Here is a 19,526-nt window from a genome sequence, read left to right on the forward strand (position 1 = left end):
TAATGTAATTAGGAGCTGTGTAGCTCCATATTTTTGTATTACATTCATATTGAAAAAAAAAAATGATCGAGTTGGTTTAAAATAGCTTTGATTCGAACATAGTGATTGATTTGTCATGTGTGCTTGTGATTAAATTTGTCAATAATTAAACTGCAATTTTCTTTCTTCCACATTTTTTTTTCTCCCGATTAACCTTAATTGCCCTAAATATAATCAACGAAAAAAAATATTCCCATAAAGTATTTTGCATAGGCCGAGGTTTACTGTATACACCAGCCAATGAGAACGGACTGTGAAGGGTAAAAATGTCAATTTAACGGTACAGTCGGTTAGTTATTGGTTAAAAAAAAATAAGGCTTGCTGTTTGCTTCTCCTTCAGCTAGCTGATCATCACTGATACCGCTTCTGGTTCGATTCAGTCTCTTATTTTTTCTCATTGTTTCTCAGTTCAATGTCTCTTACACTCTTTTTTATGTTTGCTTAATATAAATTTTAGTTGCTTTTTACAGTCGTAAACAACATTGGCCGGTTCTGAAGTGTTATAGTTGGTAGTAATGTTATTCGAAGCTAATTTTTTGACCATTAGTTAAAAACTTGAAGTGGGCTTAAATTTTTTCCATTTGTTTCGTATTTATCGAAGTGGGGTTTTGCTCTTGTTTTAGATGTTTAGTTTTGCTTCAGTAGATATGTTTGGATTGATGGAAAATTTGTTAAACTTTTGCAAATGGGATGTCAGAATATAGCTCAAAATCATCATTTTTGTCTCGTCGACTTATTTTCTTAAGTCTTGAATGTTGCATCTTACTGGTTGACACTGGAAATTGTGCTAACTTTCATACAGCTATTTATTTGAAGGTTTTGAAATCGGTTCAGATTTTGGTGTTTTTCACAGGATCTGCGGATCTTCTTGGGTAGGAATGATTCTTTCTGCTCTTTTAACGTCTGTGGGAATCAATCTTGGTCTTTGTTTATTGTTTTTCACTTTGTATTCTATATTGAGGAAACAACCGGGTAATAGAATTGTGTATGCACCGCGCTTGGTTGAGAAAGAAAAGAAATCTCAGCAGGCAGATTTTAGTTTAGAAAGATTATTGCCATCTCCTGGCTGGGTTAGGCAGGCGTGGGAGCCCTCTGAAGATGAACTCTTGTCAACGGTAGGCTTGGATGCTGTGGTATTTATGCACATTTTTACCTTCAGGTAACTTGCTTTATTGGATTGTGGATTATAATTAAGTTTTAGAAGACTGTTGAACTCATTGCTTAGTATAGTTCGAAACATGCTATGTTGGGAAGCTGCTGCCTTCTGTGCGCACAAGTAGCTTTTTTTTTCTTCTTTAAATGTAAGGATTAAAAAGTTCATGATTTATTTACTAATCCCATCTTTTAGTTGGGGCATATTGATTTTAGAGGTCACTTGGTTGAGTTCTTGTGGAATATGTGGCTATAATTTTGTACAGAAGTATATGAGGAATTGAATAGCAGTTAGTAAGTCTTTTGGTGTCACCATATTGTCGTCGATTCATTGTTCATGTTTAGATAGGCATGAAACTTCAGCTGTCCAAATTGCAGAGCTAAGGGGTGGATCTTCCCATTCTCAGTGTCCTGGCTATCAAAAGCCTTTTCTGGCACAAGCTGGGCACCTCATTTTCAATTTGGACATAAACCCTGCTGGCATTTTTGTCGCTTGATTAATCAACTAAGGGACCTTATTTCTCCTTTTTCATATTTGTGCTTCTTTCTTATTTAGTTTCACGACTTATCTTCAAATGATCTGATCTCTCTCTCTCTACCTTTTTTTTTAAAAAAAAAAAATGAATGCAGTTTGAAGGTATTTATTGTTGCTGGGATTATTGGTATCACCATTCTTCTGCCCATTAACTTTTTGGGGAATCAGCTAAGTTATGATTTTTCTGATTTGCCAAACAAGTCTTTGGACTCATTCAGTATCTCAAATGTTGATGATGGTTCAAACAGGTAAACAGAAAAACTATTGCATAATATTCAATGATAAGCTTGTGTATTCTTTTATGGCTATTTTATGATATTCACCTCTCGTTGGTAGTTTGTTGTCACGTCAATTTTAAGGTTTTTCGCACGAGTTATTTGTAGATTTCCTCAGGTATCCATTATTTTTATCTTGTGCCAACTAACATTTGGCCACCTTATTGTGAGAAAGCTCTGAATTTACTTTTGGCATTTCTCAAGGTTATGGATTCACTTTTGTGCTGCATATGTTTTCACTGGAGTTGTTTGCTATTTTCTTTATCAAGTAAGTCTATGCAGTCACATTTTGCTGGTTCATGAAAGCAAAACTATCCTTCCAAATTTTAACATATATTGGTTCTGTGATTTCCAGGAATATAGCTATATTTCGTCAAAAAGAGTTTCTTACTTCTATTCATCCAAGCCCCAGCCTCATCAGTTTACACTATTAGTCCGGGGTATCCCAGGGTCTTCTAGAAGCAGCTTCAGTGAAGTTGTTGAAAGCTTTTTCAAAGAGTATCATCCTTCTACTTACCTTTCACATACTGTGATCCGTCGAACAAGCAAAATTCAAGAACTTACTGTAAGCATTGAAAATGAACTTCCAATTGATTTTGAATCGCCTTCTAGGTTATGAAATTTATTTTAAAAGCTTAATTGTTCACTTTTAGAATGTTATCAAATCTTAAATGTACTAAAAGAAAAATAAATTAATAAATAATAAAAAGCCATCTTCATAGAACAAATTCGTGTTTTTATGATTGCATTCAGCATTCACTTTCTAGAATGTAAAATCGAACCTACCAAGTTGTATGAGGGCTTAGAATGTTCGCATCTGTAAATTGTGTACCACCTTCATCAAAGTTCTAAAATGCAGTTCTTTGATATTTGGGACATAAATTTTTGGAATTACTTGTTCAGAACTGTATATAGTTATTCCTACCAATTAAAAAAAAAAAGTTACATAGTTTATTTATTTTGGGGCATTTGTTGCATGTGCAATGTAATACTGAGCAGACTTGTAATAAATTACTGCAATGTGCAATTTTCTATACATGTTAGTCCTCCAGGGATTAGAATCATGCCGGATATATCACCCTAACTATGATTGTGTTTTTTGATGAATCTGTATTGTTTTTTTCCTTCTTCACTTAATTAAATCAGATTTTTGATGATTATGGGTTCTCCCCTGCAGAAAGATGCAGAGAAGCTGTATAGAAGACTTGCCCGCTTAAACTCAAACGATAATTCGCATAAAAGGTTTAGGCGTGATGGCTTTTTGGGAATCTTCGGACGCAAAGTTGATCTTTTGGATCACTATGGAAAAAGGTTGGAAGCTTTACAGGATAATGTGAGAATGGAGCAATCCTCGTTAGCAGGAAAGGTGTGTACTATTTTTGTCTCTTTCTATGGTTACTTTTACGACCAGGTGATGATTTCACTTATGGAAACAGTTAGTCATATTTTTCTAGGGGTGGTTCTTCTGGTTACTCTGCATGAAAATTCTTTGGTCATTATTCTGGTTACTTTGGTTGAAAATTCTTTGGTCATTAATATTAATGTAAAGATATATGGGAAGCATATTGGCAGTATAAGGACCATCAGAGGTCATCTGTGCTATGCTGGCCTTGCCATAAGAAATTTTTTTGGAGGCTTTATGTAACAACTATATGAATGGATGCTTGGCAGAGCTCAGTTTTGGCAATGAGGTTGGGGGAAAATGAAGGTGGTCTATCTTACCCCAAAAGAACAAGGTCTCATCTTCCTTCAATCAATCAAGTCCCTTAATGTTTGCTATGGGACTCTCTTGCACAGACAGCATTTAAACTAACACATGTAAGATTTATATGTTGAGGATGTAAAATTCTCAGATATCCCGCATCGTTTCAGCATATGGATTTATCATCACAGGAAAAAAAATGAAATTAGATGAAACTGCTTATAGATTTTAAGGTGTTACTGTGGGGAAGGCAGATAGCTCTAGGAAAGAGTCCGTGCAATGTTTGCATTATATGCCCAGTTGATAAATTCAATTTGTATTTGTTTTCTAAATAAAGTTAGTTTGATGCAATTGCTTCTTCTATCATGCCTTCCAAACATGTAGGAAGTGGCAGCTGCTTTCGTGTCTTTCAATTCACGGTATGGAGCTGCAATAGCTCTACACATTCAACAGGGGGTTAATCCCACGGAGTGGGTTACTGAACAAGCTCCTGGGCCTCAGGATGTTCACTGGCCTTTCTTTTCTTCATCATTCATGAAAAGATGGATCTGCAAGTTGGCAGTGGTTGTTGCATGTATTGCTCTTACAATCTTATTCCTTATTCCAGTTGTAATAGTACAAGGTCTTACTCATCTAGATCAGTTGGAGACGTGGTTCCCTTTCCTAAAAGGTGTACTGAATCTGTAAGTGGTTCTTTCCTGGCCCTGGCCATTTGAGTTTCTGTGCAGATACATTCTTTAGGCAAGGGGCGTCTTGAGCAGAGGAAAGCAATATACTAGTAGCATATTTATTGGAATTTAACATCCTCGAGGATATGGGGGAACCTTGCAAAGTACTGAAAATGAATCATTCTGTTTCACGAGTTTAAAAGATTCTTTGACATTTGATTTAGGCCCTTTGAAACATTATCCTACTTATGTGAAGATTATATCTTGTGTAAGACTAATAATAATCCATACAATCGTCTGAGTTGCAGGACATTCATTAGCCAAGTAATTACAGGATATCTTCCTAGTCTTATTCTTCAGTTGTTCCTATCTTTTGTGCCGCCCATCATGATAATGTTTTCCTCAATTCAAGGACACATATCCCTCAGCAATATAGAGAAAAGTGCTTGTTCAAAGGTCTGGTGGTTTACTGTATGGAACATTTTCTTTGCAAATGCACTATCAGGAACCGCTCTGTATCATGTCCAGGTCTTCCTTGAGCCCAAGAAAATCCCACAGGTGCTTGCCGAAGGAGTTCCTGCTCAGGTTACGTTTCTACTGTTAAGTTCAATTGCGACAAAATAACTGTATGGAGTTTTTTGGTTGTGAGTTTCAAATCTTTGAGCATACTAGCCCTTTTTCTATTTTTATCAGTGGGAAAGTGACACTGTTTATTTATTTTGGTACAGGCATCATTCTTCATTGCATATGTTGTGACGTCTGGATGGACAAGTATATCATCAGAATTATTTCGAATGTTTCCTCTCATTTGCAGTTTCATAAGTAGACTATGTTGTCACAATGCTAGTGATGATCTTGAGGTTCCATCAATTCCCTATCACAGTGAGATTCCACGGGTTATCTTCTCTGTACTTCTTGGAATCACATATTTCTTCCTTGCTCCACTTATTCTCCCATTCCTCTTGGTCTACTATTGTCTGGGATACATCATTTATCGCAACCAGGTATGTGGGATATCCTTAAACTCTTTATTTGGTACATGAAAACAAAATGCCTGACAACGCTTCATTATCAAAAGATTGTTGGTTTTGTTTTAGTAATTTCATTTCAACTTCATTTAATACTGTTGTTGTTTTTGTTTTTTCTGTTGTTATTGTTTTTGTGATTTATTGCTACCATTATTTTGCAGCTGTTGAATGTATATGCACCCAAATTTGAAACTGGCGGAAAATTTTGGCCTATCGTGCACAACTCAACAATTTTTTCTTTACTACTGATGCATGTTATTGCAATTGGGATATTTGGGCTTAAGAAGCTTCCACTGGCATCCAGCCTAGTTATTCCTCTTCCAGTTCTCACGCTTCTATTTAATGAGTACTGCAGGAAAAGGTTCCTACCGATATTTGAAGCTTATCCAACAGAGGTACATTGGCATAACAACGAAATCAATCCGTATCGTGTTACATTTTATTATAAACTGTATTTTTGGCTAAACGTCAGGCACCTACACAAACTTTCGTGCAAGTGTTGCATTCTTCCCATGCTGCTATATGAAAGAACTGAGTATTTTGTACATTGTGCAGTGTTTAGTGAAGAAAGATAGGGAAGACCAGAATGATCCCACAATGGCCGAGTTCTATGAAAAACTAGTAACTGCGTACCAAGATCCAGCTTTGATGCCAGTTCAATACTCTGGGAGCTCTGACGAGCGCACTTCTCCTCTGCTTCATGCCGCCAATGTTTGAAGTTAGTAGATAGCTCTTCCTTTTGTAGCATTTGCACACTAGAAACTAGAAAGTGGTATGTCTTATTCGGTTGTGAATGGTTTGCCAATCTAATCAAAGCACTATTTGTTAATTGATTTGTTGTATTCTTGACAAACTATTCCATTTGTGCATCAGAATGTTAACTCGGGATACAATTACAATGACAAAATTTCTTTTAGTTTCATTCAGTTAAATAATTGTACATAATTCACTCAGATTATTGCTTATGAGAACTTCGTGCTCTGTAATTTCCGCATAAAAAGACAGTGGATAAGCTTAATATTACAATAAAATTTGGCTTGAACTAACTGATTTGCAGGAGCTAACGGGCAGACTTGTAGCCTAAGACATTAAAAATTATGCTTGCATTTGCCCAACGCCAACATTCTATTAATCTCAAATCTCATGCTTGTTAGTTGTTTTCCGTCGGTCTTGCACTCATCAATTTATGAACGGCGATGCAAAACAAAACTCGTCTTTCGAGCTGCATATTTTATCAGATTAGTCTACAGATGGACAGATGGCATATGCTTTTGCAGGATATTATTAACGTAATCAATTGGCCATAACAAGGAAGATGCATAACTTATATCAGCTTTGAGAAGAAGACATTTACTCTCTCATCAAACCTCCACGTGGAGCAACAAGAACGGCCGTTGACGTCTTCCGAGGACGCAGTTTTCAGGTGCTCTTGCTTTGCAGCAGATTTTTTTTTTAATTTTTTTTAAAATGTTTTTAAAAGCGTAATGTATGAGCTTAATTAGTGACAAGTGACTAATTATATATTATATGTTATAATTAATTCCCATTGAAATTACGGTGAATAGCGTCGCTGCATGCAAATCTCGCCAAAAAGGTAGAGTTTGTCTTCTTTTTGTGGGTAGGCGTACTGTACTGGTTGCACCTTTTACTGCTCCTAACTTATTTATATTTAGATATATAGAGAGAGTTTGTATTTAAAAAATTTGAGACTTCTTGCATAACAAAAAGTGGGAGGGAATTTCCTTATGATTATGCAATAAAAAAAATTTTGAAATTATTAAAAGAAAATTTGAGACGATAACATAAATTTAAAAATTATGATGAAAAATGAGAGGAAATGTGCTCCATAAGATCTGTGTGGTAAGACTTATGCTCATGTGTTTATTATTTTGCTCACATATGCATGTTGTTGCCTTGACCCTTTTTTTTTTTTTTACTAATTCATTAACTTTTGTTTGCTTTCTCTATTCCAGGCGACGAGCATATTCCTTTTTGTTGGTTAATTAAATATTGGTTTAGTGATATGAAAATCTCATTAATTAATTAAAAGTCTATAGTGGTGGTTAATTTCAATGAAATAAAAAATCAACATAACAGACGCAAAAAGCTTAAATTTGTCTTTTTATGAAATTTGTTTATTTTGTTTTTTCTTTTGCTATTGACCTAGATAGAGTATAGTCCCCACAAAGATCTGCTGCCTCGACTCTTAATTCTTGATTTTGTTTCTGTTTTTTTGTGTTCTCTTTCCAAATGGGCATCTATTTACGGCCTCTTTCGTTCACTTTTTTTTTTTTTTTTTAAAAAAAAAATTTCTTGGTTTCATCGTTATAATTACTCAGTTTTATTATGTATGGTACAGCGATGAACAAAATAATTATAAAATTTAACACCAAACTTGAAATGTGGCGCATAACTTGTGAAATCTAACATTTATTTATTCTTAAATCAAAGACACAGTTGAAAAAAATTCAAAATTGGATGGTTTTATTATTTTTGAATTACACTAAATCTTAGTTCATTTCGATATATAATTTTTTTTATTTAAATTTTTTGGGTAGGTCCTTGTAATTAGTGTAAGGAATCTTTAGGTTCTTGGTTTATAACATGTAGCCATTTACAAAAAGTATACGAGATAACGGTGAATAAGAGTAGGTACAAGAATGTCATTTTCTCTGCATAATTATTGACAGAAAGCCAATAAAAGCTTGTAGAAGTAAAAGAAGATTATTGGGTATTCAAAATAGTACTTGAAAATAACATTAATAAAACTAATTTGAAAAAAACATATTGATTGGCGTGGCCATTGTATTAAACTATTAATATAATTGTGGGCTCTTCGGGAAAATCGTTAACTTTGACTTATTTGAGAAATGACAAGAAGATAATGACCTGTATGGTTAATTAACCAAAGTAATTTTCTTAACATTAGTAAGCGGGTTCGAAAATGACTTCTATTAGGGCTTCTTTTCATTCTGAGAAAAGAAAGATTCATAGTTCATATTATAATTATTGGATTGTATGTCGCAACGATCACAAGTTCTTCATTATCGGTTATTAATAAGTCGTTGCTACATTTTTTCAGATTTGCATTGCACATCTCATGTCAGGGTCAAGGCATAAATTTGTGAACGTAATAGAAAATTTACAAATTGTCGTTTTCAAGATAGCGATGACTTCGAAGCTTGTCTCCTCGATCGATCGCCTATTACTAGAATAAATTATTTTCCATTTTGTCACAGTCCAATTTTAAAAAATGAAAATGTCTACCTATAATGAAGTAAGAAAAGAAAGGAGCTACTGACTGACATGACCCATTCTGGCTCATATTTTTACATTAAAACTAGAAGAAAATGACGTTTTCATCCTTCGAATGATTTTTTTGGATAAATTTGTAGAACCTCGTTTGTCTTTAAAATTAAAATGTTAACGAGAAAATAATATTTTTGAAAGATAAATGTGACGCTTTAAATGATTTAAAATAGTTGCGCATGTGTTTTTGTCACATCAGTCTTTCATTTTTTTTAAAAAAAAAAAATTAGCAGTGTAATTATACCTTTGTATGGTAAATGGTAATGATGAAATGAGACGTTAAAAAAATCTGTAAAAGATACAAATTGTAAAAGAAAATTTTCGGTGGAGGACGAAAGAGTCATTCTGTCTGATTAAAACAGGAGGGAAGAAGAAAGTTACTAATTTCATACAAGTGGAAGCAAGATAACCTTTGGCCTGGTCAAAGCATAATTGATGAAACTTAACTGCTTTGCAAACACACTTCCATATGGTTTGATTTTGAGCCAAAATTGAGAAAGAACAAAAGGATATGAACAAGCAATAAGACCTTTTCAAATTATCACTTTCTCTTTGACAGGATCTTTACTCACTTCATATATAAAAGGCAGTGGCATAAGCACAATAGCAACAGAAGCAAAAGCAAAAGCCAAAGCCTCCAATACAAAAATCCTTCAAGGAACTTGAACACTAAAACAAACGAAGCAAAAGCAAAGAGACTATGGCAAGGAAGAGAAAGACTTGTGAAGGAGTTGAAGAAAAGGGCGCAGATGAAGGAAACATGACATGGGATGAGATGGTGAAAGAAGCAGCTGCTGCAGCAGCACTAGGAGGAGCAAGAAGGGCTAGAAAGCGATTTGTCGGTGTTCGGCAAAGGCCATCAGGTAGATGGGTCGCTGAGATCAAGGATACTATACAGAAGATCAGAGTGTGGTTAGGCACTTTTGATACTGCTGAGGAAGCTGCAAGGGCTTATGATGAGGCTGCTTGCTTGCTTCGCGGTGCCAATACAAGGACAAATTTCTGGCCTTGTTCACCCTCTACATATTCAACTCCAGCTCTCCCTTCAAAGATCACTAACCTTCTGCTTCAAAGACTCAAAGCAAGAAACAATTCTGCCTTTTCGCCGTCTAGTTCTTTCCCTGCTAATAACCAGTCAGAAAGGCAACCAGCAGAGGAGTACTGTGAACCGGCAGCAACATCAGCAGATCTCAGTGACACACGGTTGGCCGACTTTCTCAATGATACTGAAGATTACAACGCCATCATTAGTACTAACGCAAGTACTTTAGATTCCATGACAACGAGTTTGAAGTCATGTTTAAGTGATCAGAAAGAAGAAGATAGTGGCTCTGGTTCAGGTTTGGATTACAATTTGAGTGATACAGGTGGTCAATGTTCAAGTGGAGAAGAGGAGGCAGGCAGTGACATAGGGTCAATTGATTTTCATTTCTTGGATAATGTCGGTTCTTCATCATGCTTCTACTCACCATTTGAGATAGCAGCAGAGATAGAGGATCTAGTGGAGGCGGAGACCTGTGCAGATGAGCCATCAATGCTTAGAGCAGCAATGAAGAGAATGAAGTACGAGAGGAAGTTCTCAGCTTCTCTGTATGCTTTCAACGGGATACCCGAGTGCTTGAAGCTGAGGCTTGAATCAGGAACCAAGAAGGGCTGTGGCAAATCTGAATTAAGCAAACTTCAGAATGCATGTAGCGGCAAGAACATAGAGGAAGGGAAGAAAATTGAAGAAGAAGGGAAACAGGATGAAAATTCAGAAAGTTCAAGTGCTATGGGGTCTAATTCTCCAACCAGTGATGGGGAATTGTCAATTTGGAGCTCACTTGATCTTCCACCCATCTGTTTCGTAAACTAACTAATAAGCATAAGATTAGGAGTACCTTCATTCATGACTTCAACCATTAATATTTCTAGTTCTAAATTCATTGAAGTTGAAAAATCCACCATTCATTTCACTTAATGTAACACAAATGTTGATCTCTTTATATATATCAAATAAATGATGCAATGTAATGTTTTGTTTTTCTTGCCCAGAACATTGAATGAGTTTGAGTTTTTTTTTTTTAGCTCTCATGATATTCTATTTTTTCTTTTTTCTGTTTTCTAAATAATAAATTTTACTTTCCTCCCCTGAACTTTAGATTATTTGCACTTAGATGACGAAGATCCGTTATTAGTGAAAACCCCTTGCCGTCAATAAATCTTGTGCTCCACTGTTAGTTGAATTCAAGATATGTGGAGTCCATATGGAAAATGTCAAAAGATAGTTAGAAGGGAGTGGCGGTAGAATTGTATTTGGGAGGGAGCAAATGTTGTGAATATGTTCAAATAGACTACAAAGAAGTCAATGGCTAAATTATTGTTGTAGAGCTGGAAAGAGAAAATAAATTAAAAAAAGTTGCAGAAAAAACATAAAGCAAAACTATGATCACTATATGGATGGGGACAAAATCAAGAAGTTGGAAAAACATATTGATAAGGTACTGATCGATGAAGAAATTTGCTGGAAATAAAGGTCAAGAGCTGATTGGTTACTTGAAGGAGACAAAAACACCAAGTTCTTTCATGCCAAAGCCTCAACACGGAAGAAAAAAAAAAAAAAACAAGATTTGGGGAGTTTTGGATGAAAACGGAAGCTGGTCAGAAGAAGCAGAGGTGATAAAGAGGAGATTTTGTGAACATTTCACAAATCTATACACCACAACAAACCTCTCAAGACAGCAAATGGAGGCAACCCTTAAGAAGACGCCGAGAAGAATTACAGATGAGATGAATGAGAAGCTAGTGAGACATTTTTCAAAGGATGAAATCAAAGAGGTGCTTTTCCAAATGTGTCCAACAAAAGATTTTGAATCAGATGGCTTCCTAGTAGTTTTCTTTCAAAAGCACTAGAACTGAGTGGGAGAATGTGTGCTAGCAACATATTTACACATCTTGAATGGAAATTGTAACATAACTCCTCTCAATCATACATATATTGCCTTTATCCCAAAGGTTGAGAAACCAAGAGATGTTACAGAATATATACATATTAGCTTGTGTAATGTAATTTATAGAATCGTAACAAAAACTATAGCTAACAGATTGAAACAAATTTTGCATGTTGTAATATCCCAAATCAAAGTGCATTCATACTAAATAGATTAAGGGTCTGCCTAACTTACAATTGATGTAAGTTACAGCTGCCTTGTAAAATTTCATTCAACCCCTTATACGTTATGTTATTTAAAATTTATTTATAAGTATTATAAAACTTTCTGCATTGTACAATTCCGCTAAGCCCTTGCACTCTGTTTTATTTCATTGAAACTCTTAGAGTAACAATTTGCCCCTTACAATTTTAAATTCCCAAAATACCCTCCATTTAATTAAAAAATATAATAATTATTAAATGAATTATAATTATTATTTTATTATAACTATAAATATAATTATAATTTTTAAATATATTATTATTATTAACAAGAATAAAAAGTATTATAATTAATTAATCAAATAACAATAATTATTATTAATAATTAATTTTTGAATAATAATAATAACAATAATTAAAATACAAAATAATAATTATGATAAAAATTAATTAAGAGTTTTATAGTAATTTTTTACAATTTAATTCATTCTGATTTTGATTATAAGACAAAGTAAATACATAAATGGTAATAAAGCTCATTATAATTACGATTCTTGCAGTTCAAGTAAATAAATTATTATGATTTAATTAGCATTAATTATTATTATTATTATTATTAACAATTATTAACATTTATTATTCAAAACTTTATTATTAATAATAATTATCATTAATTATTATTATTAACAATTTAACGAAAAAATTATTAATAATAATTATTAATAGGTTAAATAATTATAATACTTTTTATTCTTGTTAATAATAATAATAATAATAAAACTATTTAAAAATTGTAATTATATTTATAGTTATAATAAACATAATTATTATAATTATAATTATAATTCATTTAATAATTATTATATTTTTTAATTAAATGGAGGGCATTTTGGAAATTTAAAATTATAGGGGCAAATTGGTACTCTAAAAGTTTTAATGCAATAAAATAGAGTGTAAGGGGCTAAACAAAATTTTACAATACAAAAGTTTAAATACTTATGAATAAATTGTAAATAATGTAGAGTATAGGGGGCTAAATGAAACTTAGGGGGATCCATTATATATAGCAGATCCGGATGTCCTTGCGCGGTAAAATTATAATTCAAAACTAAAATGAATTTGAAACTTGCTCTGTTCGCGGTTGTCTGCGTGTTAGCCTTCGCCTTGACCAAGGCAGTTGTTGTCCCCGCTGGTGTAAAGGAAGATGATTTCGCACCACCGCCGCCGGCAATGTTGGAGGTGAAAGGGCCGGAGAATAAGGATGGAATAGGTAAATCGAGTGGATTGTGTGGCTTCTCTTTGTTTTTCTTTCTCATGCTTCTGCAAAATCCTCAAAAATTTGCGATTCATCATTGGCCTCACTTTGTTAATAGTTACTGAGTTTATTATGGATGGTTTTTAATATTGTCCTGGGTCGAGTGTCGATTACTTTACCTTACATTCTCTTGTTGGAAGGTACTGTTAATATATCAAATCCACCGGTGTTTGAATATTAAATTTCTTGTTTTAAAATGAAATTACGAATTAAAATATTATATAATTTATTTTATATAATTTCTATCATTTTATTTTTCTTATATAGTTTCTGTTAGAAATATATATGTAAATATATATTTATATATAGGGTTTTATTACTTCCAGGTCACCCATGAGGGAAGCATGACCAAGAGCAAGTGATCATTTTGAGTTAGAACTCTATAATATTTTAAATATTATATTGAAAGATGTTAAGTGATCATTAAGAAGATGATCACTATAACAATTGTTTAAGCTTATTTAGTGAGCATTGAGAAGATGTTCACTACTCTTGGAATGTTATAAATAGAGTGCAAATCCATAGAGGAAAGAAGTTAACCAAAAAAAAAAAAAAAACAAAATGTAATTTAGAAAAAATTCAAGTTAAAAGAAGTTTAGAGGGTTCTTGCAATATGAATTGAGAGAATTTTCTAACTTTGTGATCATCTTTTGACCATAAATCAGTAGCACAACCTTGATTTATTGATTTTCGCATATAATCCAGGTATATGTTTAAATTCGAATTTACAAGTTTTTATTTTAATTCTTGCTCGAAAATCAACAGTTTTCTATTTCTACAACTCAACTCTCATAATTTCTATAAAAAAAAAATTTTCAACTGTGACAATTTCATTTCTCTTATTCTCTTTTTTCTTTATTGTACAACTTTCAGAGCGATCGTCTGTTGAATCTATTGCATTAGTAGTACTATTTTGAGTTCCATTTGCATATGGTTGTGGAAAAGCAAACAAAAAAGCTTGCGTCATAACCGATTTGTGACTTTGCTTATACTCATCATTAATTCTCTTTGTTGGATCCCCAACATTATCTTAGATTGAATGAAAATTCCATTAATACCATATATCCCTTAGACGATGGATGGTCAAGAGCCTGAAAACATTGTTGATCCACGAAATTGTTAGTGATATGCCCTAAAGGGCAATCAAATGATGTTTGCTTTTAAGGAAATATTGTATTTGATTAGCATTTTGATATTTATAAAATGTCTAAGTTATCTGCATTCATAAATTAATTTAATGAATATATTCCAAGGTTTTCAGGAATCTTTCCTCTTGATTTTTGTTTTTGAATGAAGTCGATTCGAGGTTTCTAGACCTTTCGCCATCTATTTTAATTTTACTGCACAAAAGTTGAGTTTTCAGGAATCTTATGGGTAAATGTTGTCCTTCACAAATCCCCTCGTTCATCCCCCTGATTGTCCTTCTGTGGATCCCCCTAATCTCATTGTCGTCACTCCACAGCGATCGTCCACCAACGATTGGCTGAGACTGCCAAGAAAGGCAGCGGCGTGTCCAGCATGTAAGTGAACGGCCGCAAACTTTTATGTTCTAAACCACTGCACTTAATGCGGAATTGACAGCTCCCGTGTCATCTGCAGTGCAGCACAAGTGCTGGAGCGTTCCGATTTTGCTCACACCTGATTGAGGAAGAAAGAGAGGAAACAAACTGCACTGATTTTACTAATATACAAGTGATACAATTCTCTTGTTGGTAGGTACTGTTAATATATCAAATCCATCGGTGTTTGAATATTAAATTTCTTGTTTTAAAATGAAATTACGAAATTAAAATATTATATAATTTCTATTATTTTATTTTTCTTATATAGTTTCTGTTAGAAATATATATCTAAATATATATTTATATATAGGGTTTTATTACTTCCAGGTCACCCATGAGGGAAGCATGACCAAGAGCAAGCGATCATTTTGAGTTAGAACTCTATCATATTTTAAATATTATATTGAAAAATGTTAAGTGATTATTAAGAAGATGATCACTATAAAATTTGTTTAAGCTTATTTAGTGAACATCTTATTTAGTGAGCATTGAGAAGATGTTCACTACTCTCGGAATGTTATAAATAGAGTGCAAATCCATAGAGGAAGGAGTGAACAAAAAAAAAAAAACAAAATGCAATTTAGAGAAAATTCAAGTTAAAAGAAGTTTAGAGCGTTCTTGCAATATGAATTGAGAGAATTTTCTAACTTTGTGATCATCTTTTGACCATAAATCCGTAGCACAACCTTAATTTATTGATTTTCCGCATATAATCTAAGTATATGTTTAAATTCGAATTTACAAGTTTTTATTTTAATTTTTGCTCAAAAATCAACAGTTTTCTATTTCTACAACTCAACTCCCATAATTTCTCAAAAAAAAACTTTTCAACTGTGACAATTTCATTCCTCTTATTCTCCTTTTTTTCTTTATTGTACAACTTTCAGAGCGATCGTCCGTTGGATCTATTGCATTGGTAGTACTATTTTGAGTTCCATTTGCATATGGTTGTGGAAAAGCAAACAAAAAACCTTGCGTCATAACCGATTTGTGACTTTGCTTATATTCATCATTAATTCTCTTTGTTGGATCCCCAACATTATCTTAGACTGAATGGAAATTCAATTAATACCATATATCCCTTGGACGATGGATGGTCAAGAGCTTGAAAACATTGTTGATCCACGAAATTGTTAGTGATATGCCCAAAAGGGCAATCGAATGATGTTTGCTTTTAAGGAAATATTGTATTTGATTAGCATTTTGATATTTATAAAATGACAAAGTTATCTGCATTTATAAATTAATTTAATGAATATAGTCTAAGATTTTCAGGAATCTTTCCTCTTGATTTTTGTTTTTGAATGAAGTCGATTCGAGGTTTCTAGAGATTTCGTCATCCATTTTAATTTTACTGCACAAAAGTTGAGTTTTCAGGAATCTTATGGGCATGTGTTGTCCTTCACAAATCCCCCTGATTGTCCTTCTGTGGATTCCCCTAATCCCATTGTCTTCACTCCACAGCGATCGCCCACCTACGATTGGTTGAGACTGCCAAGAAAGGCAGCGGCGTGTCCAGCATGTAAGAGAACGGCCGCAAACTTTTATGTTCTAAACCACTGCACTTAATGCGGAATTGACGGCTCCCGTGTCAACTGCAGTGCAGCTCAAGTGCTGGAGCGTTCCGATTTTGCTCACACCTGATTGAGGTAGAAAGAGAGGAAACAAACTGCACTGATTTTACTCATATACGAGTGATACAATTCTCTTGTTGGAAGGTACTGTTAATATATCAAATCCACCGGTGTTTGAATATTAAATTTCTTGTTTTAAAATGAAATTACGAATTAAAATATTATATAATTTATTTTATATAATTTCTATCATTTTATTTTTCTTATATAGTTTCTGTTAGAAATATATATCTAAATATATATTTATATATAGGGTTTTATCACTTTCAGGTCAGCCATGAGGGAAGCGTGACCAAGAGTAAGTGATCATTTTGAGTTAGAACTCTATAATATTTTAAATATTATATTGAAAGATGTTGAGTGATCATTAAGAAGATGATCACTATAACAATTGTTTAAGCTTATTTAGTGAACATCGTATTTAGTGATCATTGAGAAGATGTTCACTACTCTTGGAATGTTATAAATAGAATGCAAATTCATAGAGGAAAGAAGTTAACCAAAAAAAAATAAAATAAAATGCAATTTAGAAAAAATTCAAGTTAAAAAAAGTTTAGAGGGTTCTTGCAATATGAATTGAGAGAATTTTCTAACTTTATGATCATCTTTTGACCATAAATCAGTAGCACGACCTTGATTTATTGATTTTCCGCATATAATCCAAGTATATGTTTAAATTCGAATTTACAAGTTTTTATTTTAATTCTTGCTCGAAAATCAACAGTTTTCTATTTCTACAACCCAACTCCCATAATTTCTAAAAAAAAAAACTTTTCAACTGTGACAATTTCATTCCTCTTATTCTCCTTTTTTTCTTTATTGTACAACTTTCAGAGCGATCGTCCGTTGGATCTATTGCATTGGTAGTACTATTTTGAGTTCCATTTGCATATGGTTGTGGAAAAACAAACCAAAAACCTTGCGTCATAACCGATTTGTGACTTTGCTTATATTCATCATTAATTCTCTTTGTTGGATCCCCAACATTATCTTAGACTGAATGGAAATTCAATTAATACCATATATCCCTTGGACGATGGATGGTCAAGAGCCTGAAAACATTGTTGATCCACGAAATTGTTAGTGATATGCCCAAAAGGGCAATCGAATGATGTTTGCTTTTAAGGAAATATTGTATTTGATTAGCATTTTGATATTTATAAAATGACAAAGTTATCTGCATTCATAAATTAATTTAATGAATATAGTCTAAGATTTTCAGGAATCTTTCCTCTTGATTTTTGTTTTTGAATGAAGTTGATTCGAGGTTTCTAGAGCTTTCGTCATCCATTTTAATTTTACTGCACAAAAGTTGAGTTTTCAGGAATCTTATCGGCATGTGTTGTCCTTCACAAATCCCCATGTTCATCCCCCTGATTGTCCTTCCGTGGATTCCCCTAATCCCATTGTCGTCACTCCACAGCGATCGCCCACCTACGATTGGCTGAGACTGCCAAGAAAGGCAGCGGCGTGTCCAGCATGTAAGAGAACGGCAGCAAACTTTTATGTTCTAAACCACTGCACTTAATGTGGAATTGACGGCTCCCGTGTCAACTGCAGTGCAGTTCAAGTGCTGGAGCGTTCCGGTTTTGCTCACACCTGATTGAGGTAGAAAGAGAGGAAATAAACTGCACTGATTTTACTCATATACGAGTGATACAATTCTCTTGTTGGAAGGTACTGTTAATATATCAAATCCACCGGTGTTTGAATATTAAATTTCTTGTTTTAAAATGAAATTACGAATTAAAATATTATATAATTTATTTTATATAATTTCTATCATTTTATTTTTCTTATATAGTTTCTGTTAGAAATATATATCTAAATATATATTTATATATAGGGTTTTATCACTTTTAGGTCAGCCATGAGGGAAGCATGACCAAGAGCAAGTGATCATTTTGAGTTAGAACTCTATAATATTTTAAATATTATATTGAAAGATGTTAAATGATCATTAAGAAGATGATCACTATAACAATTGTTTAAGCTTATTTAGTGATCATTGAGAAGATGTTCACTACTCTTGGAATGTTATAAATAGAATGCAAATTCATAGAGGAAAGAAGTTAACCAAAAAAAAAAAAAACAAAATGCAATTTAGAAAAAATTCAAGTTAAAAGAAGTTTAGAGGGTTCTTGCAATATGAATTGAGAGAATTTTCTAACTTTCTGATCATCTTTTGACCATAAATCAATAGCACGACCTTGATTTATTGATTTTCCGCATATAATCCAAGTATATGTTTAAATTCGAATTTACAAGTTTTTATTTTAATTCTTGCTCGAAAATCAACAGTTTTCTATTTCTACAACCCAACTCCCATAATTTCTATAAAAAAAACTTTTCAACTGTGACAATTTCATTCCTCTTATTCTCCTTTTTTTCTTTATTGTACAACTTTCAGAGCGATCGTCCGTTGGATCTATTGCATTGGTAGTACTATTTTGAGTTCCATTTGCATATGGTTGTGGAAAAGCAAACCAAAAACCTTGCGTCATAACCGATTTGTGACTTTGTTTATATTCATCATTAATTCTCTTTGTTGGATCCCCAACATTATCTTAGACTGAATGGAAATTCAATTAATACCATATATCCCTTGGACGATGGATGGTCAAGAGCCTGAAAACATTGTTGATCCACGAAATTGTTAGTGATATGCCCAAAAGGGCAATCGAATGAAGTTTGCTTTTAAGGAAATATTGTATTTGATTAGCATTTTGATATTTATAAAATGACAAAGTTATCTGCATTCATAAATTAATTTAATGAATATAGTCTAAGATTTTCAGGAATCTTTCCTCTTGATTTTTGTTTTTGAATGAAGTCGATTCGAGATTTCTAGAGCTTTCGTCATCCATTTTAATTTTACTGCACAAAAGTTGAGTTTTCAGGAATCTTATGGGCATGTGTTGTCCTTCACAAATCCCCCTGTTCATCCCCCTGATTGTCCTTCTGTGGATTCCCTTAATCCCATTGTCGTCACTCCACAGCGATCGCCCACCTAAGATTGGCTGAGACTGCCAAGAAAGGCAGCGGCGTGTCCAGCATGTAAGAGAACGGCCGCAAACTTTTATGTTCTAAACCACTGCACTTAATGCGGAATTGACGGCTCCCGTGTCAACTGCAGTGCAGCTCAAGTGCTGGAGCGTTCCGGTTTTGCTCACA

General features: G+C 33.5%; 2 protein-coding genes across 4 annotated transcripts; both read left to right on the top strand.

Annotated features, from left to right (window-relative positions):
- Positions 1-251: 251 nt before the first annotated feature.
- On the top strand, positions 252-6,325 carry LOC102625182 (CSC1-like protein HYP1). Of its 3 annotated transcripts, none has more exons than XM_006482580.4 (11): positions 252-408; positions 893-1,198; positions 1,822-1,974; positions 2,206-2,269; positions 2,357-2,566; positions 3,179-3,367; positions 4,088-4,386; positions 4,680-4,956; positions 5,100-5,375; positions 5,561-5,794; positions 5,955-6,325. In XM_006482580.4, the coding sequence occupies exons 2-11, from the start codon at positions 918-920 to the stop codon at positions 6,114-6,116; spliced, it is 2,145 nt and encodes a 714-aa protein (XP_006482643.1). In that variant the 5' UTR covers positions 252-408; positions 893-917; the 3' UTR covers positions 6,117-6,325. The 3 variants fall into 3 exon arrangements, with proteins under 3 accessions (XP_006482643.1, XP_006482642.1, XP_006482641.1); XM_006482579.4 differs by having other exon boundaries at positions 275-408; positions 874-1,198; XM_006482578.4 differs by having other exon boundaries at positions 392-408; positions 856-1,198.
- A 2,808-nt stretch (positions 6,326-9,133) lies between these two features.
- LOC102624900 (ethylene-responsive transcription factor ERN1) lies at positions 9,134-10,746 on the top strand. The gene has a single exon (XM_006482577.4). It carries the CDS (start codon positions 9,409-9,411, stop codon positions 10,561-10,563), a length of 1,155 nt encoding a protein of 384 aa, XP_006482640.1. The 5' UTR covers positions 9,134-9,408; the 3' UTR covers positions 10,564-10,746.
- The last annotated feature ends 8,780 nt before the right edge of the window (positions 10,747-19,526 follow it).

The sequence above is a fragment of the Citrus sinensis genome, chromosome 6, assembly GCF_022201045.2.
Source record: "Citrus sinensis cultivar Valencia sweet orange chromosome 6, DVS_A1.0, whole genome shotgun sequence".
In the NCBI taxonomy this organism is placed as follows: Eukaryota; Viridiplantae; Streptophyta; class Magnoliopsida; order Sapindales; family Rutaceae; genus Citrus; species Citrus sinensis.